General features: G+C 51.6%; 2 protein-coding genes across 11 annotated transcripts in view; one reads left to right on the top strand and one right to left on the bottom strand.

The window, feature by feature from the left end:
• Nucleotides 1-6,624, top strand: part of CCDC22 (coiled-coil domain containing 22) — a 12,635-nt gene extending 6,011 nt beyond the window's left edge. The window contains exons 4-17 of the mRNA XM_006922726.3: nt 722-830; nt 961-1,027; nt 1,121-1,299; nt 2,651-2,845; nt 3,405-3,467; nt 3,546-3,665; nt 4,254-4,373; nt 4,462-4,578; nt 4,688-4,789; nt 4,873-4,980; nt 5,256-5,351; nt 5,599-5,658; nt 5,740-5,814; nt 6,255-6,624. Coding sequence (XP_006922788.1) covers nt 722-830; nt 961-1,027; nt 1,121-1,299; nt 2,651-2,845; nt 3,405-3,467; nt 3,546-3,665; nt 4,254-4,373; nt 4,462-4,578; nt 4,688-4,789; nt 4,873-4,980; nt 5,256-5,351; nt 5,599-5,658; nt 5,740-5,814; nt 6,255-6,368 — 1,525 coding nt within the window. The 3' untranslated portion in view covers nt 6,369-6,624. The remainder of the gene's footprint in view (nt 1-721; nt 831-960; nt 1,028-1,120; nt 1,300-2,650; nt 2,846-3,404; nt 3,468-3,545; nt 3,666-4,253; nt 4,374-4,461; nt 4,579-4,687; nt 4,790-4,872; nt 4,981-5,255; nt 5,352-5,598; nt 5,659-5,739; nt 5,815-6,254) is intronic.
• Nucleotides 6,625-6,779: 155 nt separating this feature from the next.
• FOXP3 (forkhead box P3) lies at nt 6,780-25,028 on the bottom strand. Of its 10 annotated transcripts, none has more exons than XM_025040423.1 (13): nt 24,623-24,777; nt 22,163-22,198; nt 21,553-22,014; nt 13,666-13,897; nt 13,046-13,150; nt 12,818-12,956; nt 12,155-12,416; nt 11,175-11,262; nt 10,892-10,972; nt 9,970-10,120; nt 9,255-9,331; nt 7,831-7,932; nt 6,780-7,616 (listed from the first exon to the last, which is right to left on the bottom strand). In XM_025040423.1, the coding sequence occupies exons 3-13, from the start codon at nt 21,570-21,572 to the stop codon at nt 7,467-7,469; spliced, it is 1,407 nt and encodes a 468-aa protein (XP_024896191.1). In that variant the 5' UTR covers nt 21,573-22,014; nt 22,163-22,198; nt 24,623-24,777; the 3' UTR covers nt 6,780-7,466. The 10 variants fall into 10 exon arrangements, with proteins under 10 accessions (XP_024896191.1, XP_024896193.1, XP_024896192.1 ...); XM_025040425.1 differs by lacking the exon at nt 22,163-22,198 and having other exon boundaries at nt 21,553-21,734; nt 21,842-22,014; XM_025040424.1 differs by lacking the exons at nt 22,163-22,198; nt 24,623-24,777 and adding an exon at nt 24,859-25,028.
• Nucleotides 25,029-25,246: the final 218 nt, after the last annotated feature.

Raw genomic sequence — 25,246 nt, 5'->3', positions numbered from 1 at the left:
TGGGTGTTACAGGGGCCAAGAGAGGTGGAGGTTGTAAAAAAGTTGATGGATAGGGGTGGGGGTATATGTCTACAGAAGAGCTAGGTGGGAGGATTGGGGCTGGGAGAGGGGATGTAGGGCAGGGGTAAGGGACTGGGGCTTGGGCTGACCCATCTGGCAAGTTGGTGCTGGGAGTGGCCTCTCTGCCTCACTTCCTACCCTGCTCTCCCTCACCCACTCTCCTCTAACTCCACTTGATGCCCCTCACACACATGCCAAGTGCACCCTAGTCTCAGTGCCTTTGTATTTGCTGGATTATTCTTTCCCCAGATAGCCTCTGGTTTATGATCACATGTCACCTCAGGGAGGCCTTTTTTGGACTGCCTTGTTTAAAATAACATCCTCCTCTCAACAGTCCCTGTCCTCCTTTTTTGATCACCACCTGACAGTTTTCTGTATCATCCTTATGATCTTAGTCATGATCTCCTCTACCGGCCTGCTGCCCCGGGAGAGCAAGATCCTTATCAGTTTGTTCACTGAGATATCCTGAGAGTCTAGAGTGGTGACTGATACATAGTAGGTACTCAGTAAGTGTTTGTTAAATGACCGAGTGTGAGTTTGATAGCTAGATGGATATGCCTCTCTGGGAGGGGTGTCAGGGAGCGATGGCTGGTTTCCGATGGTATGTATTTTTGGAGTTGTGGCATTGTCACCTGATTGATTCTCCCTCCTCGCCCTCCATAGGTGACTCAGCTATCCTTCTCCAATCCATCGGGAGCCAAATCCGGGACCAGCTGGCCCTGCCCTGGGTTCCACCCCTCCTTCGCTCTCCCAAGCTGCAGCACCTCCAGGTGGGACCCCCCAGCTTATGTTGATCTTGCCTTCCTTGTCTCAATCTGGGTGCTCAGGTTTTTGCTCCCCCACCACCAGTGTCCCCTATCACAGTTTATCCAAGAGGCCCTGATTCTGCTCTCCCACCAGGGCTCAGCCCCCAAGAAACCTTTCCATGCCAGCAGGCTGGTCATGCCTGAGTTGAGTTCCAGAGGAGGTGAGTGTGAGACTGGGGAGGTACTGGAGAGAAGGGGAGAGGTGGGCTGTGTGGCAAGATAGGAAGGCTGGCTGACTTTGTTCCTGCTTCCAGAGTCCCGGGAATTCCAGGCAAGTCCCCTGTTACTACCAGCCCCCACCCAAGTGCCCCAGCCTGCTGAGAGGGTGGCCTCGCTCCTTGAATGCCATGCTATCCAGCTCTGCCAACACATGGGCCGGGACCACCCTGGGGACAAGGACTGGGTCCACTGGGCATCCCGCCTTCCCACCCAGGTACTGCTCAATGCTTGGCTCTGTGCTGCCAAGGACCCTGCTCACTTACTGCTCTATTTTTGTCTCCCATTTGGTCCTCTGCCCCTCTCCTTTCCCCACTTTGTCCTTCTCTTTGATTTTCTCCCCTCTGCGTATACCTACCTGGCTCCCCACATGCAAGTATGTTGGAGTCAGAAAGACTGGACCTCACATAGGTCAGTATCTTCACTCGGTCTCAGTTTCCTGTTCTAAGACACAGGTGGTGACAGTGCTCTGTGTTTGACTGAAAAATGGACACGAGGTTCCTAGCAACCAGAGCAGTCAGGATCTGTTTCTCTCTCTCGTTTCTGCTACCTTCTTCCCATCTCTGACATTCTCATTCTCTCTGTCTGCAGTTGTCAGCGGCGTTCATTTATTTTGTCTCAAGATCTCTACATAATATCTTCTGGTCACTGTCTTTCTCATTCTGTAGTTGTGCTGCCTCTCTTTCTTGCCCTTCTGTCTCCTCATTTCTGTGCTATGTCTCTCTCATTCTGTCCACCTCTGTATATGTCCCCTCTCCCCTCTGTCCACCTCTGCAACTGTCTCTTTCTGTCTCCCCCCACCTCCCCACTGTCATGTGTTCTGTCTTTATCTTTTTTAAACTTACAGAAATTGCAAACACAGAAGTAGAGAGAATGTCCTAATAAATCCTATGTACCTGTCACCCACCTTCAACTATAAGCATTTTGCCAAGCTTTCTTCATCTATTCTCCCTCACCTTTTTTTCTGTATTGTTTTAAAGAAAATCCAAGACATCATGTCATTTCAACTCTAAATACTTAAGCTATGTCTCTTAACTCATAAGGACATTCACTTTTTAAGGTGACCCCTAGGCCATTTTTCACACCTAATAAAATTAACAACAATCTCTTAAACCATTCATAGTGATATTTCCTCAGTTGTCTCAAAACTGCCTCTGTTCTTCTCTCTCTCTCTCTCTCTCTCTCTCTCTCACTTCCACTCTCTGTCTCTATCCTCTTCTTCGCCCAGAACCTCTGGCTTTGTCTCTGCTCTGTCCTCACATATCCTTTCCATGTCACTCTCTGATTTGGGTGCGGCAGGCTTCTTCACCTTCCCACATTCTCCTCCAATGTGAGAAGTGAGTGGGTGGGGAGAATCTTGGCTATGAGGAAGAAGAGACCCCATCCTTGGGGAGCTCCCAGACCAGTGGGCCAGGAGAGTGGGTCTGGGGGCCCTCTTGGTGGAAGAGGCTGGAGGGTGGATGTGACTTGTCAGTAGTACCTTGTCAGGTGGCTCCCTAGAGGAGGCAGGGCCTTGGATGCCCAGTAGGCCTCTACATTCTCCAGTTTGCCCTACCCTCTGTTTCCAGGAGGATACACGGGCTCAGCGGCAGCGGCTGCAGAAGCACCTGGCTGAGCATCTTCGCCAAACCTGGGGTCAGCTGGGCCCACCCCCACAAGCCCGAGACCTGGGAGAGTTGCTGCAGGCCTGGGGTGCTGGGGCCAGGACTGGTGCTCCCAAGGGCTCCCGCTTCACGCATTCGGAGAAGTTCACTTTTCATCTGGTGGGTGGGCTTGAGTGGACGTGGGGTGTGCTGACGGAAGGAACTGAGGCTGGTTTAGATGGTTGCTTTATGTACAAGCACCGTACTTTATCCACACAGGTGCCTGTGTCCCACCAGGCATGCCCTCTCCTCACTACGGGGGTCCACTGGCTTCTTGGGGACTTCAGTGAAGAAAGGATGGAGGGTGGGAACCATGTAAGGGTGGAGGGGTGCTCTTTGTGCAAACTCCAGCCTTCCCCAAGAAGTCTCCTCTGGGCATATCTTCTCTCCTTGGGTGGTCACCCAGAGGAGCCCTCATCCTTTCCATGGGCATTTGGGACTTCAGAGAAGGGGAAGGTGAGCAGGAGCTGTGTCAGGGTCAGGGAGGTTTCTTTATGAGCAAACACTCTAAGGTTGCAGAGAATGCCTTTAGCCTCATGCAGTCACAGTCTGATAGCCATCAGCAGTTGAGTGGGCATGGGTATGGTGCTGGGAAGGTGCATGTGGTGGATGTGGTGGCTGGGCTGTGAGGGGCAAGGCCTTCTCCAACAGTCCGGATGCTCCCTTCTCACTCTCCTAGGAGCCTGAGGCCCAGGCAGCCCAGGTGTCAGATGTGTTGGCCACCTCCCGGCGGCCTGAACAGGTGAGTGGAGCAGTGGGGGTTGACCTGGGTCCTTGTCTGTCTACTGGGCCTGACACCTGACTGGCCCATTCCTCCCAGGACACATGGGCAGCTCAAGAACAAGAGCTGGAGGCCCTTCGGGAGCAGCTGGAGAGAGTGAACCACAACATTGAAGAGGCTGAAGCCAACATGAAGACGCTGGGAATTGGCCTTGTGCAGGTGGCAGTGGGAGAGGGGCCGCTACCTGGGATTGGGTCACAATTTGGGCCTAGAGGGCTTAAGGGGACTTGAGGGGGCCGAGAGGTATTCAGGAGAGGTCTGCAGATGTCAGAAGGGTTCATAGGGGCCTTTGGGGGGACATGCAGGGCTCTTCAGGGTTCAGGAGAATCAGTGGGGGCGAGAGGGGGATGTAGGGTTGTGGGGCTTGGTGGACCTGTAGGGGTGAGAGGTGCCTGTGGGCATCAGTCAGGCCTTGTGGATGTCTGTGAGAATCAGGAGGTGTGTGAGCATTTCTGGGCATCTGTGGGGCATGATGGGTCTTTACAGACAAGAGCTCATGAGGCTCATCAGCATGGGGGTCAGCATGGAGGTAGAGGGGTCGGGGGGCCTGTGGGTGCCCATTGCTGTTTATAGGTCTGTTGCCATCAGGAGGGGGTTAAGGGACAGATTGGGGCTAGAAAGGTATGTCATCATTTGTGGGAGCTCGGGCTAGGCCCAGGCTTTCCAGGCTCAGGGGGATGGGTGGGAAGGCTGTGGTGTATGGCCAAACTCCTCCACTGACTGGGAGTGGGGATCCCTGGCTGCCAGGTAGAGACTGAATGTCGGCAGAATGAGCTCAGCATGGCGGAGCGGGAGCAGGCCCTGCGCCTGAAGAGCCGGGCGGTGGAGCTGCTGCCCGATGGGGCTGCCAACCTTGTCAAGCTGCAGGTGGGGCTGGTGCTGGGGCTGGGCTGGAAGGGTTGGAGGTGGGGGAGGCCAGCGTGTGTGACATGTACCCTCCTACTGCCACCCCCAGCTCGTGGTAGAGAGTAGTGCCCAACGGGTCATCCACTTGGCGGGCCAGTGGGAAAAGCACCGGGTCCCACTCCTTGCTGAGTACCGTCACCTCCGAAAGCTCCAAGATTGCAGAGAGGTAGGTGGTGGGGTCCTAGGCTGTGGGTGGGACAGGTTTGGTTTCTCCTTAGGCGGCCATTCCCATACTCTGCTCACTGCCTTCTACTCTACCCATGGGGTTCTGGCAGCTGGAATCTTCTCGACGGCTGGTAGAGATCCAAGAGCTACACCAGAATGTTCGGGCAGCTGCTGAGGAGGCCCGCAGGAAGGAGGAGATCTATAAGCAGCTGGTAAGGTCCATGCCAGGGCCCCAGGTGGCTCAGAGTGGGTGGCGTATGGGTCTTGGAGGAGTGCCTGCTGTGTCCCTGTCTAGGTGTCTGAGCTGGAGACCCTGCCCAGAGATGTATCCCGGCTGGCCTATACCCAGCGCATCCTGGAGATTGTGGGCAACATCCGGAAGCAGAAGGAAGAGATCACTAAGGTACGCCTCCATGGCCATGGAGGGTGGGTCATATGGGCAGATATTCCCAAAGGGCAGATGTATGTAACATGGCCACACAGGAACCTTACACCCCTTGATAAACAGACCTGTTTGGCCACACCCTGACCCAGAACAGCCTCACACAGTCCACTCCAGCCAACCCTGATGCAATGACACAGGCCCTGTCTGGATGTGAGTGTAGGCACATGAATGTCCTCAGATGGCCGGCCACCCCACCCCAGACATGGGCTCATGGCCACCCTGGTCTCTGCCAGATCTTGTCTGACACGAAGGAGCTTCAGAAGGAAATCAACTCCCTATCTGGGAAGCTGGACCGGACATTTGCAGTGACTGATGAGCTTGTGTTTAAGGTATGAAGCAGGCTAGGCTGGGTGGAGGGGTGGTGTGGGGCTGGGCTGCTGCCTGCCCCTCTGCTCATGGGCTGGCTTTGGTTTGTGCCTTGTGTGAGCCTCGCAGTTACAATAATGCTCAGGCCTGGCTTTGCTCTGTGGAGGATGACGTCTTGGGGATGGGAGAGTGGGGTTCTAAAGGTGGTGTATAGGGGGGTGGGGCAGGGGAAGCCCACTGATACCTTCGAGGTCCTTTCTGTCTGGTCAGGATGCCAAGAAGGATGATGCTGTTCGGAAAGCCTACAAGTATCTAGCTGCCTTGCATGAGGTGAGGGGAGAAGCGTGCCTTGGGGGCTGTCTGGGGAGGGTCCAGGTTGGGTTATAAGCCTTCTGCTCCTGCTGTTCCCAGAACTGCAGCCAGCTCATCCAGACCATTGAGGACACAGGCACTATCATGCGAGAGGTGCGAGACCTTGAGGAGCAGGTGAGGCCTGGGGGTGGGAGGAAAATCAAGGTAGGCCAGGGGACAGCTCCTCAGTTTGTACCAAGACAGGCTGTGGAACCAGACACAGCTTATGGCTGGAGTCTCTGCCCTGCCCCTTAGCCATACACATGACCTGGGACAGGCCAGTGGTCTACTCTGAGTTCTGGCTTCTACCCAGAGGGTCCTCACGCCTGCCTCCCGGGGCCATTGGCAGAGGCTTCAGCTTGAGTATGTGGTGGATAATCCTGCCATGTAGCAAACGATGCTTTAGGTGCTGGAACCACTCCTGCAAAGGCCTGGCAGTGGGACAGAGAAGACTATTGTTGGGAGGGGTGGGAGGAGCCCAGGAAGGGCCCTGAGTGGTTATAATGGAGGGGGTGGCGAGCAGGAGCTGGGAAAGGGGCCCTGCGCGCTGAAGGGATGCGATTCACGTTGCCTAGATCGAGACGGAGATGGGCAAGAAGACCCTCAGCAACCTGGAGAAGATCCGCGAGGACTACCGGGCCCTTCGCCAGGAGAACGCTGGCCTCCTGGGGCGGGTCCGTGAGGCCTGAGGGGCCACTGGCAGAGGTCTCCCCCACTCCAGGATTCAGCAGGGATTTGGGGTGTTGGAGGTGATGGCCAAGTGCTTGTCCTAGCCATTCCCTGTGTTTGCTGTCCAATCCCTCTTGCTGTGGCGACTCCTGCCCACCTGACCCCAACCCTTATCTGAGGTGATTGTCCAGAGTGTGAGAACTTGGCTGCAGTTTATTGGGGAGGGCACTGGGGGTTGAGCCTTGGATCCAAAATAAATGAGGGGCTCTGTCTGCAGTCTAAGCTGAGGCATGGATTGGGGCACAGGGCTCAGGGTGGGGCAGAGGGTGGGTAGCAGGTGAGACACGGGGTACATTTGGTGAGTCAGTGTGTGTCTGTGTGGGACTCAGGAGACCCACTGGGGCTCTGTGTGGGCGTGTATAGTGTATGCGTGGTATGTAATTGAATTCTAATGGGCTGTGTGACTGAGCGTGTGTGTCAGGGTTGGCTGTGTGAGACTGTGCATGACTGGTATGTGTTTGTGTGGCTTTCTGGGACCTGAGACCCTGAAGGCAAAAGCTGCTTCTGTATAGGTGTCTGGGTACACCCTGTAACACTACACGTGGGGGCCAGAAGGCTGGCTGTCGGTGTGTGCTTTGGAGTGTGTGAGTTGACAGGATTACTTGGGTATGATTGTTTGTGTGACTGTGCAGATTTGAGGTTGTCTGAGTATACTGAGACAGGCTCTTTGTATTTGGGGGTTTGCATGGAGACCAAGGGACAGGAGTGTGAGCATCTGTGTGTCTTTTCCAGCCTGGGGACATCTGCGAGTGACTGATTCAGACTGTGTGTGGTTGGTTGTGAAGGCTGTTTGCCTGAGAGCCCATCACAGGGGGCTGGGTGAGGGGTGCATGGCTGAGGTAGGGGTACAGGGTTGGGGCCTCTCTGAGCAGCCTTGGTACAGAGCGTATGATCCAAGTGGGGTGGTCGGCTGGGGAACAATGTCCCTGGCAGGCAAGACAGTGCACACCTCACTTCTTGGTCCCTGTGGGAATGGCCAGGGCCTGCCAACCCTGCCCCCGGCCACTTCTGCCCCAAATTTTGGCCCCTGTCATTCCTTCCTTTTCTTGATTTTGAGGTTAGGGGCCAGGTATGGGGTTGGAACACCTGCTGGGCCTCTGGCTCCTCTTCTTGCGGAACTCAAACTCATCCACGGTCCACACAGCCCCCTTCTCACTCTCCACTCTCACGAAGCACTTGTGCAAGCTCAGGTTGTGGCGAATGGCATTCTGTGGAAGGAAGACCAGCCAGCCAGGCCGGGGGTGGGGGTGGGGGAATCAGGTGGGCAGTCAATCTCTGAGGTTAGCAGTCCCCACCAACAAACCAACCTTCTGCCCTTTTCCATCATGTTTGCAAGTCCAGCCCCAAGCCTTCCCAGCTTGGCCCAGCACTGTGGTAGCATTTGAGGTCACTTCGGCCATTGCTACCTCTAGAGGCACTCACCTTCCAGGTTGCAGGGTGGTTTCTGAAGAAGGCGAACATGCGTGTGAACCAGTGATAGATCTCATTGAGTGTCCGCTGCTTTTCAGGAGCCTCTAGAATGGCCTGGAAGTTAGGGGGATGGGGGTAAGGGGAGCCACTCACTCAATGTTTGGCTGAGGGGTAGTGGCCTACCCTGGGCCATCTGACATGGGATGGAATTGTGGGGGCAGGGGAAGGGAGGGAGGGAGATGGTGTGGGGTGATGGATCAGAGACAGGGTTAGAAGTAGAGTGAGGGTAGACTGTGATGGGGTTATATAAAGGATCAGGGCCGAGGTTGGAGTGGGGTATGGTTTAGGGTTAGGGATGGAGTTAGGTTAAAGGTCTGGGATGGAGGTAGAGTGGGGGTTCTCTGTAGGGGTGAGGTTTCAGGTTTCGGAAAGGTTAAGGGCCAGGATTGGGGTCAAGTTAAGGGTTTGGAAGAGGTAGAGGGCCAGGCAGAGCTAAAGGTCAGGGAAGGAGTTGGTTAAGGGTCAGGCTGTGGATGGACTGGGGCAATTTGAGGGGCATGGGACAGGGTGATGTGGCATCAGGTCAGAAGTCAGAGATGAGCCTAGTTGTCTAGTTATTTTATGGGTCAGGAATGTGGTTAGGTTTAGGGTCAAGAATGAGGTTAGTTGTGAAGTTGTAGTGAAGTTGAGATTAGTTGTGTATAGTCATTAAGGGGCAGGGCTGGGGTTATGCATGGAGTGTGGCTAAGGGTCAGAGATTTGATCTATTTGGATTTAGGAATGGGATTAAGTCAAGGGGCAGTGAATACAGCTGCAGCAAGTTCCAGATCGGGATGGGGCCAGGTAGGGGACTGTGTGGCATTAGGTTAAGGTTCAGGTTTGGTGTTAGATGTGGGCCTAGGATGAAAGTCCAGATGGGCTCTTGTGAAGGTTCTGGGAAGGCATGGGAGAGATTCAGATGAAGGGGTTGGGTTGGGCTGAGGTTAAGAGTCAGATAGTCAGATAGGTGTTACAAGGAAGGGGTTAGGGATGGGGTCCAGCCAGGGCATATGTTTACATACTGGGGTACACTGGGGCTGGGGAACGAGTTAGGGTAATACCTGGGAAGGGTTTAAGGCAAGGGGCATAGATCAAGTTATTTTTTGGGCAATTTTTTAGGTCTAGAAGGGGGTTAGATATGCGGTTGAGGTAGACATCAAGAAAGGTGTGGGTTTAGGGCCAGAATTTTGCTTGCCCTGGCCTGGATGGTAGTTTAAGTTTGGGTTTGGGGGCAGGGCTGGGGTGAAGCCAGCATGGGGCATCATATCTGAGGTATGGATTTTTTCAAGCAGGAGCCTGCCCTAGGGTTGCTCAGAGGGAGGCCGGGAATTTGGGAGGCAGGTTTCCATCCCTTCTTTCTCTTTCTTATTCTCCTTGGCCTAAGCTGGCCAGCTTACCCAGCGGATGAGAGTGGCATAAGTAAAAGGGGGCCGCATGTTGTGGAACTTGAAGTAGTCCATGTTGTGGAAGAACTCTGTGCGACGTGGGGAGAAGAGTTAGGCCCTATCTGGATCTCCTCACTCCTTCTCCCACCCTTCATTCTTTCCATGATAACAGTTACAGTTTGCTAAGCACTTGACATAACTTGTATCATATGCACCACTCCCACTAAAACAGAGCTTATTCTTCCTGAAGTTTAAAAGAAAGGAAGCAACTTGTACACTAAAGTAACTGGTTAAGTGGCAGAGTCAGGATGACACTGAGGGACCCTGATCCCTGTTAAGCCCACGTACCAGGCCTTTTGAGTAATAGGGGATTGGTGAGCTTGGGCAAATCACCCCTCTTTCCTTTGGCCTGGGAGGGACAGTCCCTGGGAATTATGGAGCTAGTTCTCTCTGATGACCAAATGGAATTGCTGAAGCCCTAATCCCCAGGACAGTGAGTGAACCCCAATCTCAGAGGAGACAGGGCTAGACATCTGAGATCATAATGGAGGCTTGCAGGCCACTGAAATCCTGAGAGGAAGCTTTTGCAAGCAGATGTGCTTCCCCAAAGGCCAGGCGGTTGTGGTGGGGAAAAGCAGTGTGGAGCTCCTTTCTACTCCCCCCAATCTCATGCTAGTCTGGGGATTAGGGGCTTGGGGGCACTATGTCAGGCACAGACCATCCTTACCTGGGAACGTGCTATGTCCATGGCTGCCCCAGAGGTGCCTCCGCACAGGAAACAGGCCATCGGGGCCCTCCTGGGGGCCAGGCCAGGCCGGGACAGTGGTGCCTGGGTTGCTAGTGGCTACAATGCAGCAGGAGCCCTTGTCGGATGATACCTGGGGAAGGAGGGAGAGGCTGGTGACACAGGCTGAAACTTTCCACTTTAATTTTAAATAAGTGTTTTTAAAAGCAAGGACACTCTTTTCCTAACCCCAGTCTGATGTGGGCTCCCACAAAGCAGCATGAGCTATATTTATCAGAGTGTGGTGTGGACCCTAGTGTGAGTAGTGCACCGATGCTAGGGCTGCAAACGGGTTGAATCGGGCTCCTCTACCACCCAGCTGTGACCTTGGGAAAGTCACTTAAGCCTCCCTGGCCTCAATTTTCCTCATCTGTGGATTAGGGATGCCTACTTTACAGTGGCATCATGAGGACTAAATAAGTTCACACCACCAAAGTGCTCAGAAGCAGTGCCTGGCACCGAGGGCCCACCTCATGGGCACGTGACCTATACAGCTGCACAGGGCCCTGCACTTTAATGCTCTGCAGTCGTCATTTTGCAATTTGAGCCCCACATTTTCATTTTGCCCTGGCCCCAAGTGAGTTATATAGACACTCCTGCCAGCAGCACATAGTCTGCATTCAGTAAGTTTCTAGCTATTTGCTGTTGCTTTCAGAACAAGACCATGATGTTTCAAGAGTGTAGATTCAGAGGGTTTGTAAGTGGATGGGGACAGATTCTCAGATTTGGGCATATTCAGAGCTGGGGACACGGGCCCAGAGGTCCCAGGGTCTGGGTGTGAGGATAGGTCCTCTGCACTCTGCAGGGCCCCTCCCCTGTCTGTCTCCCAGCAGTCTGTGCTGCTATCAGGCGTAGGGTGGCTCACCACAGAAGGAGCCTTGGTCAATGCCATCTTCCCGGCCAGGTGGGCCTGCATAGCACCCAGCTTCTCCTTCTCCAGCACCAGCTGTAAAGATGGGCACAAAGTGAGGCCTCAACTTGGACTTTCTCTACCACATATTTGGCCAGGCTATGGTCTTCCCTGGGAGTACCTTACCCACTTCCTTCCTTTATCCCAGCCCCTATCCTGCGTGAGCTTGACTCCTGGCACAGGGTGGGTATAAAGTTTGCCTACCATTCACCCCACCACTTCCCCAACCCCACATTACCTGCTGCTCCAGAGACTGTACCACCTCTCTCTGGAGGAGACACTGCGCCCTGCCCTTCTCATCCAGAAGATGGTCTGCCTGGCAGTGCCTGGGGAGGAGGAAGATTCCATGCAGATGACTGGTGGGCCAGGTTTCCTGGCTCAATATTCTGAGTGGGGAGCGGGGGGGGCGGGGGGAGAGAGAGAGAGGGAGAGAGAGGGAGAGAGAGGGAGAGAGAGGGAGAGAGAGGGAGAGAGAGGGAGAGAGAGGGAGAGAGAGGGAGAGAGAGGGAGAGAGAGGGAGAGAGAGGGAGAGAGAGGGAGAGAGAGGGAGAGAGAGGGAGAGAGAGGGAGAGAGAGGGAGAGAGAGGGAGAGAGAGGGAGAGAGAGGGAGAGAGAGGGAGAGAGAGGGAGAGAGAGGGAGAGAGAGGGAGAGAGAGGGAGAGAGAGGGAGAGAGAGGGAGAGAGAGGGAGAGAGAGGGAGAGAGAGGGAGAGAGAGGCAGGCGGGGCGGGGGTGGGGAGGGGAGGCACGTGGAGGCAGCAACAGTCATTGTGAGGAGCTGAGACTTTGAGGATCATTAAAATTAAGCTAGTGTGTTGGCATGAGAGGTAGCAGGACAAAGCAATTAGAAGTATGGATTCTGGAGCCTGAATGCCTGGGTTTGAATCCCAGCTCTGTCACTTGGGAAGTGGATGATCTTGATCAAGACACTTAACCTCTTTGGCCTCAGTTTCTTTGTCTGTAAAATGGAGGTAAATAATAGTATGCACTATTATGCTCCATATACAAATGAGAAAACCAAGGCCCAGAGAAGCTAAGTAACTCGCCCAAGGTCATGCAGCCAGTGAGTGACAAAGCCTGGATTTGAACCCGCAGTCTCAGCTTTTGCCTCTTTCATCTTACTACCTATCAGGATAAGGCCCGAGCTGAGACCTGTACCCCAGACCTCCTCCCACAAACTGGGGACCCCTCTGGACTGGAACGGGCCTGGGCCACTCACTGGAGGAAGTCCTCTGGCTCCTTGAAGACCTTCTCACATCCGGGCCACTTGCAGACACCATTTACCAGCAGTGAGTAGGAACCCTGGGTCATGGTCGGAAGGGTGCTAGGGGGACAGAGGGTGTCAGGGGAGGGAATGGCAAGGCAAGGGTTCTTCCCAGCTCTGCCCACTGACCTCTCTTTCCTGGGTGCATCGGGGCTTGGGAAAGTGCAGAGCAGTGCTGGTTCCCGGGACACCCATTCCAGGCTGGCCACATTGATCCCTGCGGGTGGGGACAGGGCACCTCTGGAGACTGTGGACTGTGCTCCACAGCTTGGCCCACAAGACCTCTCTTTTTGAGCTGCCCACCCTCCAGAACCTCACAGGTCCTGACTCCCAGGGAGCTCTGATGTCCCTAACATCCAAGGCTTCTGGTGGAGCAGTTAAAAAACTGCCATTCACAAGTGCTGACATTTTGATTAACTTTGCAAAGATCTGTGGTTCTGTAATTTTGACATTCTACATCTTTCAGGTTCTGAGCCTGACATTTTTTGGAGGTTGGAGTTTCCAAGATGATAAAAGCTGACACTTCTGACCTGTGGGCCACAATTCTGCAGCCCACACTGCTCACATTCAAGGACTTGGGTCTCTGGGGTTTTGGGGAGCTTTGGGGTGCGGTGTTACCAGGTGGCATGCCAGGCCGAGCCTTCAGGGAGAAGACTCCAGTGGCAGCGCTGGGTGGCGGGAGGCTGATCATAGCTGGGCTGTCCAGTGGGCGCACCTGCAGCACAGGAGTCCGGGCATGGGCATCCACTGTTGAGAGCTGGGGGCACATATGGGCTGGGGTTCAGCTTGGCCCCCTCCTCAGTTCTCCCACCTGCTCCCTCCTCCCTGCCCAGTCAGGGTTGGTACCTGGTGCATGAAGTGTGGCCGGTTCTGGAGGAGTGCCTGCAAGTGCGGTGAGGGACCCAGCCGTGCTCCAGAGGGCGCCACCATGACGAGTGGCACTGTGGGAAGCTGGGGAGAGAAGGCAGGTGGGTGGGATGCCATCCTCATCCTCACTGTTCTACATTTCTAATTCATATACTCCTCACCACAACCGCATATAGTAGGAACTATGACCATCCCCTTTATACATCTGTAGAAACTGAGGCTCAGGGAGATTGAGTAACTTTCTTAAGATCAAACAGCTAATAAGTGGCAGAGCTGGCCTCAACCCTGTCATCTCACCTCCTTGGGCTCCCTTGTCACATGGGGATGGGGACACATGGACATGCCTATAGGACCATGATAGGGTCTCCTCTCCTGAGACAGGGATTGTAAGGTCAGGGAGAGCCTTGAATCTCTGAGACCTGCTAAGTGGGGATTTTCTTGGCCCTGTGATATCTGCATAAGTCACAGACTTGCCTGGGACCTAGAAAACCACTTCCTGTGCCCTAGCTGGGCCTCCCGCCTGATGCCACAGTAAAGGTCAGCACCTATAGACTCAGGTACCCCACCCTGCTTGCCCCATTCTGGGCCCTGAGCCTCACCTGCAGCTGTGATGGTGGTATGGGATTCAAAGAGGAAGAGGAGGCATGGGCCACACCTCGAAGGTCCCGGCCCTGGAAGGTTGCCCCAGGGCCCTTGGTCCCCAGCAGGTCTGAGGCCTTGGGTGCAGCCCTCCAGCTGGGTGAGGCTCCTGGGGATGGGCTGAGCACCAAGGAAGGGGCTGAGGGCTTGGCTGGCCTGGGGTTGGGCATTGGGTCCTTTTTTGAGGGCAGGCTGTGGCGACATCGGGGGAAAGAGGTATGCATGTGCTACAATCACTTGAACCACATGGATACCCCCTCTGGTTGGAGCAGGCATTGGCTGAGACATGTCCCGAAGGGTGCCATAGCTGGACCCCAGCTTTGGTCATGTGTGCGTGTGCACATACACACACACATTGGTGTCAGGAACACAGGTATGTGTCTCTCCATGTACACTCCACGTGCAGACTTGCACAGGTCCAGCACATGGCTTTCCTGTGCATGCTGGCACAGCCCCGGTGGGGATGTGTCCTCCAGAGGGCAGTGGGAGCTTTGGGTTGGTTTGCGGGGCCTCAGCCAGGGTATGTCTCAGTTCCTTCCCTCACTGCTTGAGGCTTGTCTTCAGGACTCACCCCTCTGGCCCTCCCTTTACCCAGCACAGCCTGTAGCTGATCCTGCTGGGGCTGGTCTCTGATTTTCTCCTGGGAGCATCATTTTAATCCAGTGACTTGGGCATATCTGGGAGTGGTGGGGGGCATGGACTCAAAAGATCCCTCTGGCTACTGTGAGAGAGACAGATTCTAGAAAGGTGAGGGCAGAGCAGGGGATTAGTGAGGACAATACTACAACAGTCCAGGTAAGTGATAATGGTGGCAAAGACCAAGACGGTGGCAGTGGAGATGTGAGAATAGGTTGATTCTGAGCATGTTTGAAAGGAGTCACAATTTGCTGGCAGCTTGGATATGGGGGTGAGAGAGGGAGGGTCAAGGTGACTTCTGGGTATTAGCTTGAACAGCTGGAAGGACAGAGCTGAAATGACTTGAGATGAGGGGTATGGGGGGAAGGGGGTGGAGGAGTGATGATCCAAGTGTGGATGGACATGAAAAGTCTGGCCTTGGACATACGAGTGGGGATGCCAAATGGGCAGCTGAGTACAGGAGTCTGAAATTCAGGAAGGGGCAGGTTCTGGTCATCTCTGGGCTCTGCTCTGCACAGAGCTGGCATGGCATGTGCCAGAGAGGATATATGGGCTCTCTTGAGCCTGTGGGAGCTCGTCGACTCAGCCGTCACTGGAGTTTACCCCTAGCCTGTCTCCAAGCCTTCGCTTATGCTGGTCAGCCTGCCTGGATTTTTCTCTTCCCCTATCTAAGGCCAATCCAGAAAGTCATCTATAAGGGCTCCAGAACCCTATACTCCCTGATGGGTGGGGCCTTGGTTTCTCAGAATCCTATAGTCCTAGTCTGAGGAAGCTAGAGCTAGAATGGAATGCCTAGTCCAACCTCCATTTTACTGAAGGGGACACCCAGGTTCAGTGTTCCACAGTCCCATCGTGACTTGAGAGCTCTACTTCTTTCTCTGGAAAGTGTGCATGTGTGCACATTTCACAAGCTCCCTGCTGTGGGGCTGTGTGTGTGTGTGTGTGTGTCTCCCCGCCCCACCCCACAGCACTGAGTTGGGCACACAGCTGCTGAAAACAGCCTGGGGGATTACAAGGAGGGTTCTAGGGGAGCGGTTGCTCCTTCTTTTCATTGATGTCGGCCCATGGGGGTTGTCAGGGCTGGGGTTCTGAGGGTGAGAATCCGGGTATTCAACCCTTAGTCTCCCTGGAGGTTAGAACATTACTGTGTGAAAATCAAGAGCCTAGGTCTATGGAGGCTTAGAACAAAGGCCTGAGAGAATGTCAGTGACCATGAGGAGGTAAGTGAATGAAAGAATGAATAAATGAAGGCAGAGATCAGGATGATGTTTCTACAAGCCAAGGAATGCCAAAGATTGCTAGCAAACTATGAGAAGCTAAGAGAAGCACAAACACTTTCTCCCTCACAGTCCTAGGAGCCAACCCTGCTGTCACCTTGATCTAGGACTTCTGGCCTCCAGAACTGAGATAATAAATTTCTGTTTAAGCTACCCAGTTTGTGGTACTTTGTTACAGAAGCCTGAAAGCACACTAATACTGATTTTGGTGAGTGAGTGGATGTTTTCCACTACTCTGGCTTGGTCCACACAGCTGGCCTGTGGTCACTTCTGAATCTGCCTGGACACTTGGCCAGAGCTTATAAGAAATCTCTTCCCAAAACACTTTTGGAGTGGCCTGATTCAGGGAATCATAGGTACATTCTCAGAAAGGGGACATGGATATGGTCTGTCTGGTAGTGGGGTACTGGAGGGCCAAGCTGGGCAGCCAGCTTCCTGCATTGTCTGTTGGGGCGTCCCTTTCTGACTATTTCTCAGAAGATGCATGGCGGATGTTTCTGGGACATAGATTGTGTTTTCATATCGGGGTCTGCATCTGGGCCCCATTGTCACAGCCTCTGACTTCCCCAGATTTTTCCGCCATTGACGTCATGGCGGCCGGATGCGCTGGGCTTCATCGGTACCAAGGAGGAAGAGAAGGGGGCAGACACCCAACCCCACAGGTTTCGTTCCGAGAATTGGCTGGCCCATCCTGCAGTCTGCTTGGCCCAGGTGAGGTGATGTGGGTGCTGGCGGATGTGGTGAGTGACGTCCATCTGGCTACCATGACAAGCCCTGGGTCCTGTAGACCTGGCCCTTCTTAGGCCATGGAGAGGCCCAAGTTTTGATGCTTGGGTAGTGCCATGCAGACCCCACAGATACTGGGACCCTCAGGGTCTTCGAATGGTACTACACCAGAACCTCAGAATCACAGAACATCATTTCTTAGATTCAAAGGATCCCAGAATCTCAAACCCACACACTCTGTGAGGTCCATGGGTCCAACTTCTCAGTATGTGAAGGCCAATGTCTCTGGTGTCCTAACTTACTGGAACTCTTCAAAGGGCAGAAAACTCACTATTTCATAGGGCCTCTCACCTGCCAGGCCCAGAATTGTAGCAAGCCTCCCTCCTCAGTTCTATGAAGGCAGGAGGGTTAGAATTAACCCCTCTGCTTCCCCTAGTGTAGAGCCAGGCTCTGCCACTAACTAGCTGCAACTCTCCTCAGGCTCATATATAAATTGGGACAATAATTGTACTTATCTTCCAAAGTTAGTGCACATAAAATGCTTAGCAAAATGTCAGTGATCTATGAATGGACACCTGCAGGGCCTCTGTCTCCCTGTCTATTCCGGAACAATGTTTCTAGACTCACAACCACTCTGCTAGAGATGGAGAAGGAAGGAAGGGGAGGTTGAGGCTGGTACACTTTCGGCAAGGGCCTCATGGTGGGGAGCAGGAAAAGCCCTGGCCTTTGCCAATAGAGATCCCACCACCAGGCTCTCTGGAGGGGTCCTAAAATGGAGGTTCCCAGGGACCAGTGCCAACTCTGGAGACACAGCTGAGCTCTTTCCACAGCCAGACTAACTGACTGATATCGCTTTAGTATCACCAGCCTCTGGCCATGAGGCCTCTTGACCCATGGGGCCCTGGGACCCCACCCAGCCTAGCTCTTGGGAGGCTGGGCCCCACACTGTGACCATGAATCTTCCTGCCTTAGGGAGAGTCCTACCTGTGAGAAAGCAGAAGGGGGAATGACAGAAGCTGGGTGGCAGCCCAGGTCCCCTCTCCCCACTCATGGATGCGTGGACGTAAACTGAGGCTCACGATGGCGAGAGAAACAGAGCCAGGGTCCCACCAAGAGTCCTGAGATCTGAGCTTGGGTCTCGACTCTGCCACTGTGTCTCTGTGAGGCCTTTGGAGAGGCTCTCCTGCCCAATTCTGGGCCTCAATTTGCTCCGCTTGTACATTGGGAAGGGGAGAGGTACGGAGTAGATGAAGGCCAGGACCCTGCTGCTCTGTGTCGGGGTGAGTTGTTAGATATCTGCAGGGCTTCAAGTCGACAATTGCCCTCTATTCAGGGGACTGAGAACAGGGATACATAGAGACAAAGAGAGACAGACATAAGGGAAGAGAGAGACACAGAGAACAAGGGGTACAGAGAGAGATGGGAGAGACATGAGATGGGACAGAAATAGAGAATGAGAGTCAGAGAATGAGACAGCGAGAGATGAGAGAAGAGACAGAGCGTGTGTGTGTGTGTGTGTGTGTGTGTGTGTGTGTGTGTGTGTGTGTATATACTATGGATTACTTCTTTTCTTGATGACAGATAGATAGATAGAGAAAGATGAAGGAGAGAGAGAGAGAGAGAGAGAGAGAGAGAGAGAGAGAGAGAGAGAGAGAGAGAGAGATCCCAAATAAGAACACTTGCTGGCCTCTGGCTGGAGGAACTGATGCTGCCTGAAATAACAAGGAATAACCAAGGGCAAGATGGAGGAGGGTGCGTGCCTAGGGCTGGGAATTATGTTGTATTACAGGGCAACAATCAGCAAAGTAGTGTGGCCCTTGTACAAGAGTAGACATTGAGGAACAGAATGGAATAGAAAGCTCAAACACAAACCCACGGCTAGAGGGAATTGAGTTTGTGATGAATGTGGCATTTCAGACTGGGGTACAGTGGAGGATAGATTGTTTAACAAATGTTTCTCGGATAATTAAGAGAAAAATAAAGTTATTGAATGAGTAATCAGTCTATTTTCCCACTAACCCCTCCTTGCCCAGTTTGAAATGTTGCCATCATCATAGACCCTAAAATAAATTCCAGATTCATCAAAGAGATAAATGATATCTAATGCTGACCTTCCATTTATTGTATGCCAGGCCCTATGCTAAGACCTATGGTTAATAAATTTAATCCTCACAACCACCTTTGAGGTAGGTACTATTATAGCCATCACAGTACATATGAGGAAATAGAAGTACCGAGAGTTTAAATGCCTAGCTAAAAATCACACAGATGGCTTGGGGGTGAGGCTGGGTTTGTCCCAGACAGTCTGACTCCAGTACCCACACTCGTAACCTCTACAGTAAATGGAAAAAATGAAACCATAAAAGAGACTAGAAGCCAACACATTTATCTCATTTTCAAGTGGGAAAGAACTTTCTAAGTACAAAACCAGAGACAGTAACCACAGAAGAAAAGACTAGGCTATTTGACTATATAAAAACATCACAAGATCACAAAACACTATAAACAAATAGAAAAAGCAAATGATGAATTGGGGGAAAATGTGTTTTATATATATGTATAGCTGATGGAAGGTTAATATCCTTTCTAAATAAAGAGCTGTGATGAATAAATTTAAAAAAAAGATGAACACCTTATTAGGACTAAGGGCATGACCAGACAACTAAAACAAAACCATAAATGGTCAATAAACAGTATAAGTAAATCAAAGAATGCAAATTTCAACAATGTGATAAGATTTTTTCTTACTTGTTGTGTTGAGAAAGGATTAAAAAGTGATAATATCCACCCAGGATTAGCTTGAGTAGAGGGAGCATAAAACAGGACAACCTTTTGGAGGAATAATTTGTAGAGACGGTCAGAAACCTTAAAAATGCGCATAGTCTTTGCCAAATAACTCCATTTTCAGGAATCCAAGGAACTAATCAGGGATGATTGTGGGAAAAAAAACTAAGAACAATCCAAATGTCCAATAATTGGCACTTTGTTGAACCAATCATGATTCATGTCAATGTAAGGTAAGTCTTGACAGCCATGAAAGATCTTATGTTGAAACAATTTTTAGTGATCTAAAAAATGAACCTATTAATTGAATAAAGCAGGAACGAAGCCAATGGATAGCATGATTCTAATTTGGTTAAAAAAATACTACCAGCTAATACTTAGCACTTGCTAAGCCTTCAGAGATGGCTTCAGGGTCTTCTCTCATACAGTGCAAACACAAGTTCAGTTAAGTGCTCAGCCTGACCGAACAACTCATGATCCTCCTTTGATCAGAGCAAACGGAATTGATGCTCATTCTTATAAAGTATAAATTTCCTCAATGACATTATTCAACACACTATTATCAAGCACCATCTGTGTATAAAGCTCTGAATGCTAGGTGGGAAGGCAGGTAGGGGAAGGTGAGACAAGAGCAGGAGAGACAGTGGGAGAAAAACTGAGGAAAAGAGAAAGATGGAGTGTGGTCAAGATGGAGGAGACAGAGACTGGGAATATGGTCAGAATTGATAAAGACAGAGGGATGGAGACTCTGAGTGCCAGGAAAACAGAGAGAGGGGCAGAGGAACATGGAAAGAGAGAAACTGGGCAAACAGAGACAGAGGGATGGGAGATATCGAGCGAGAAGAGACAGAGAGGCGAGAGGTGTAGTTGAAATTTCCATTTACGACTGGACAGCGTTTCAAGTTGTTTAAAGCTCTGAAATACATAAAGACTAGCAGTCGACATATTTAAAAAAATCCTACCCATCCACGTATCAATCAACTTATTTATCTTTGCCTCTGGCCAAGCACCAATTAAGTACTTTACCTATCAGTTTTCTGGCATTTATTATTACTATTATTATTGTATTATTATTATTGTAAAATATTATTGTATTATTATTATTATTGTAAAAAATACCTTACCTGACCAGGATCAGGAGTTGCATATGTTTGGACTGTACTGGAGGACCCTTGATCCTCCAGTGCCTACCTCACTGCCATTTCTTCCATCGGACCCGCATTTGGTGGGGGAGAGCAGGGACACTCACCTTGGTGAAGTGGACTGACAGAAAAGGATCAGCCTGGCTTGTGGGAAACTGTCACATATCAAAAACAACTTTGCTTTTATACCGAGAAGAAAAACCACGGTGTGGAAGCCGCAGACCTCTCTCTTCTAATAATCCATTTTTTTTTTCGATGACTGTGTACGCTGATAATCACGGCGTGGGGGGGGTGGTTCTCATAGTTCTCTCTCTGTCTGTCTCTCTCTCTCTCTCTGTTTCTCCTCTTCTTGATTATGAGACTTAAACGGAAATTTTGAAATTTTGGGTTTTTTCTTTGCCCTTTACAAGTCATCTGAAAATATAATTTCTTCCCCTCACCACAGAGGTGAGAGGTATCAATGAGATAACAGGGCTCATGAGAAACCACAGTTTTTTAAACAACAGTGTGTAGAGTTAGGGAAAAAAAAAACAGGGAAAAGAACTCAAATAAATCACAGGGGCATTCCAGGCAGGTAGAGACACCACACTGTGAGTGAGAGGGTATTTCTGCGTCTCTGGGGAAAGAAAGAGAGGCACCGAGGCCCTGAGTGTGAACGGGAAATACCAGGGAAAGAAGCAGAATAGGGCTAGGTTTCCAGATGCTTTGCCCTGCTCCAAGCTTCAGTTTACCTGTAGGTGGAATTGATATGATCGTCACTACTCTACTGCCCAGGGAAGGGGAGTGTGTTACTTGCAACCCACCTTTCCACAGAGGGTGAGGGGCATGTAAGTTACCTAACAGAGAAAAAAGTGGGGATTCCTCCCCACCCCTCTACAATTCACAGAATCGAAGAATCTGAGAATCACTGGCTCCCAGAGTCCACTGAGCATCGCTGAGTAAGGAAAGGGAGAAAAGTCTCATCTCATCATGTCTTGGGGCCTGAGAGCTCTGACCGATGGCCAACCTGCAAGAAAGGTCCCGATCAGGACCCCCATATTAATGCGTCCATCCTCACAAAGAGGCCCCTTGGGACCCTAACCCTCTCGTAGTCAGGGACACTATGGCCTGATACTTCCGAGGCCCTCAGCATTTGCGATTTTCTACTTTGAAAAATCCGTTTCCAAGGTTTTAGGATTTCAAATATCTGCCATCATCCCTGTAGCTGACATTTATCTTGAATTCTCCATGTGCCAGTTACAGTGCTGAACACTTCTCCCAAGTGGTCACATTCAATCCTCACCACAGTCCGCTGAGGTCCATCTTGTCATCATGGCCGTTATACAAGTGGGGAAAACGGAGGTGCGAAGTAGTCGAGCAACTTGCTCCGGATCACAGAGCTGGTGAGTCGGGGCACTGCCTTCCTTGGTGCCGGGTTTTGAAACCCCCAGATTTCCATGAGCCCAATGTCTCAGGATTTAAATTCTAGGATGCAATGACAGGGAGGTTCTGAGATTTGCAGATTCTTCTGGGGGGCTTGAAGCTTGTGAGATTTTAAGGTTGTCCGAGAATTGGCAGTTGTAATTCCTCACCTCAGCAAGCACTCCCCTCCAACCAATGTTCAACAGGGGAGACCAGCCCCCAGGGGCTTCTCCCGATAGGTCTTGTCTGAGACTCCCAGGCCCGGGCTCCTCAGTGCTCTGCATGGCCTGGGGTTCTGTCATCCAACATCCACTCCAACCTCTCTGCAAGACTGACTTCAGGCCTGGGGAAGAGAAATTGGAAAGAGCTTTTTATTCACATGGTACAAACCTAGTGACCAAGACCCACCTCTTAACCCCTTTACCTCTTTTCCTCCCCCACCTCCCAAGTCCTCAAATAAAGGAGAACCTCTTTCCTCAACTCAGACTCACCTTTCTGGAAAAGCCCAGAGGGGCCTAATGGCTTGGCTTTGTGAAGATTAAAAAAAAAAAAAAAAAAAGGGGAATAAAAAAAAAAAACTTAAAAAAAAACAGCACAAAAAAAAGGTCATAGCTAGACCTAAAAAAAATCAGCCAACAAAAAAAAAAAAAAAAAAGAAACCCAACCCTTCCTACCATTAGTTCAAAACAAACTTTCACTGGTTGAGACTTCTGAGTTGGTGGGACATGTCTGAGGACCAAAGATGGCCTGTGTGCCAGGCATCCAGGGGACACACCAAGGTGGGATGAGGTCCTCAGGTTGAGGCCTGCAGGGACCCTGTGTACAGCAGGGACTTAACAGGTATGTCATGTGGTTGGAAGCAAGAGAGAGGGTGAAGAATGTGTTTGTCAAGAAGAACTGAGGAGATGACTTTAGGGATGTCCTCAAGGTTAATGACCCCTTGCTTTCCGTGGACTTGTGTCTGAACATTTCCTACACCTCCTATGTAACTATTTTCTAGGCCAGTCCTAGAAGCTGAGGCCATGTTCCCTGCCCCAGGATCTGCCCCTCCTGAAGAGTCTGGTTTTCTCTTTTAGGGTTAGATGTATGGGCTGCACCCCACCTTAAACCCTCCCAAACCATCTCTCCTTTACTGTTACTCGTTCCATGAGAGGAGTAGCCAGAGAAATAGGAAGAAAACTGAATGTGAGTGGTGGCCCAGAGTCCCAGGAAGCTACTTGAGCAGGGCCTGGAGTGTGGTAGGGGTGATGCTGCTGCTGCTGCTGCTGAGAGCTAGGACCCTTACAGAGTGAGAGCTGGGAGTCAGGTAGGCAGAGAGGGGCAGAGGTCACCACCTCCTCTCTGTACTGGACTATATCCTCTTGCATGGAAAACTGTCGGGGAGAGTGGGCAAGACTTGAAGGAAGTGAGGGAGAAAGTCATGTAGATATCTAAGTAATTCCAGAGGAAACAGCTAGTGCAAAGCCCTGAGGTGGGAATGTGCCTGATTTGCCCAAGGTCTACTAAGGAGGTTGGTGTGGTTAGAGTGGCATGGTGAGAGGAAGAGGGGCAGGAGGTGAGGTCAGAGAGGGAACTGCGGGAGGGGGCGGCGGTTAAACGATGCAGGAGTTCATAGCCCATAGTGAGGACTTTGGCTTTTACTGAGGAGGCCACAGATTTGTGAGCAGAGACATGAACTGTCTTAGGATTTAACAGCATCTCTCTGACTGCTGAGTGTAGAACTGACTGTAGGAGTGAGGGCAGAAGCAGAGGGACCAGTGAGACAGGCTACTGCAATAGTCCAGGTGATGATGTGCCGGTAGTGGAGTGGGTGAATTTTGAGAATGTTTTGAATGGGTTGCCGACAAGATCTATTGAAGGATGAGAGTCTTGGGGCTAGACTAGGATAAAGACAATGCCCTACTGGGTGGGCAGGAAGGAGTCCCTGAACTACTTACCAGCTTGAACTTTTAGGTGACAAAAAAATAAAGTTCTATTTTGTTTAACCTTCCATTATTTCATGATTTTTCTGTTACTTGCAGCTGAACATATTCCTTCCTTACCCATGACCCCTGCAAATCGAGACATGTGAGTGGGTGGGGTGCTGCTGGGGGGACCACTTCCCTCCTAGGGATGCTGTCAGTCAAAACCTTGCATACAGGGTGAAATGTCTGAATGGATATGTTCAGTAGACAAAAGCTGTAATTCAGTTCCTACAAGAGCTGAGACCTCAAAAGGAGAATGAAAGGAGCTAACTAGATGAAGGAAGCAGAAGCAGTGCTCTTGGGAGAGGGAACAGTAGGAACAGAGATGGGAACAGATAGAAAGGAGATGAGGCCACTGTGGGGTGTGGAGGGCTGAGTTAGGAAAGAAAGACAAGGCTTAGATTTGTGATTATGTTAGTCAGTGTCTGCTAACCTGCTCAATCAACTCTTGGGGCCATATTCAGGCTCAGTGTTTTGTTGAGCTGGTTAGAAAAAGCTAATCTTACAAAAAAGTTCAATTTCTCATTTGGCCATTCATTCGACAATAGTGCCAAGTCCTGGAGAATGCTTAGGATGACAATCAGGGGCATTCTTGGCTAGTGGCACTACTCAAGCAAAGCCTTGGGGATAGGCGGAGGAAACCCAGCAACTGCGACAGGAGAGTCCGTTTTGCTTTCTTAGATCTCACGCTAAGTACTAAATCTTTCAAGGGCTCTAGGATTCACAGCTGGGGGGCAACAGGGGGTCACGGAGGGTTACAGAGAAGGTAAATCCATCCACCAGAGACATTCTATGGTTCTGCAGCTTGACCACCCTACAGCCCAGCCTGCCTACGCACCGTTCTCTCCTCTGGCTTCCTTATTGGCTCTTCATTCCCTCCTTCAAACCACCTATAACACTCCCGTTGCCTCTTCTCTTTCACTTCCCGCCTCCGTGTCCCTCTGTATTGCCCTTTGAAGGCTCCTTGCTCCCGCTTTCACTGCCCACCTCCATTGGCTCTGCCCCTCCATTCCTGCCTCCGAGTTCGCTCACACATCGTCTCCAGAGCTCCTTCTAGCCTCCATATTGGCTCGTTCCGCCCTTGGCACCGCCCTTTGAAGGCGTGCACAGTCACAAGACTCCCCATTGGTTCGCTGCCGCCATTATCGTCACCTCCTCTACGCCACCAGCGCGCGGCTCCCCATTGGCTGTTCGCGATCTCAGCTTGTATTCCCACTACCTACCTACGCAACCCAGGGATCTCCTACTTTTCGGGCCTCTCCGTTAGCTGCCTGCTGCCCCCATCGCCTATAGCCATTCCATTTTCCCTCCGCCCAGATGCCAATCCTGCTCACACATCCCCATTAGCGGTACTACTTCTGCTCTCTCCATCCCAGACACCATGCCACGCCCATTCAGGCCTCCCCATTGATTCACCAATCATCCCGCCTCCTACACCAAGCACTCTCGAGCATCCCTATTGGTTGAATGCTTCTCCGGCTCTCGAGTCACCCCTTATGTCATCCATGCGCTGCTCCCCATTGGCTGTCTGCTACACCTGTCTTCATCTCTCCGCCTACGCCCCCTGTGAGCCGAACCCCCCCCTTGCGGGCCTTCCCATTGGCTGCCCGC

Source organism: Pteropus alecto, unplaced genomic scaffold (genome assembly GCF_000325575.1).
Source record: "Pteropus alecto unplaced genomic scaffold, ASM32557v1 scaffold669, whole genome shotgun sequence".
Taxonomy (NCBI): domain Eukaryota; kingdom Metazoa; phylum Chordata; class Mammalia; order Chiroptera; family Pteropodidae; genus Pteropus; species Pteropus alecto.
Note: the sequence above shows the minus strand (reverse complement) of the source record. Positions and strands in the feature narration are given on the sequence as shown.

Excerpts from the sequence above, each read along its gene's own strand:
- FOXP3 (XM_015597760.2), bottom strand. The coding sequence starts at position 24,645 with ATGGAGGGGCAGAGCCAATGGAG. Across the intron at positions 7,933-9,254 it reads ATGCCACTCTCATCCGCTGG|GCCATTCTAGAGGCTCCTGA; the intron begins GTAAGCTGGCCA and ends CCTAACTTCCAG. Across the intron at positions 7,617-7,830 it reads ACCACCCTGCAACCTGGAAG|AATGCCATTCGCCACAACCT; the intron begins GTGAGTGCCTCT and ends TTCCTTCCACAG.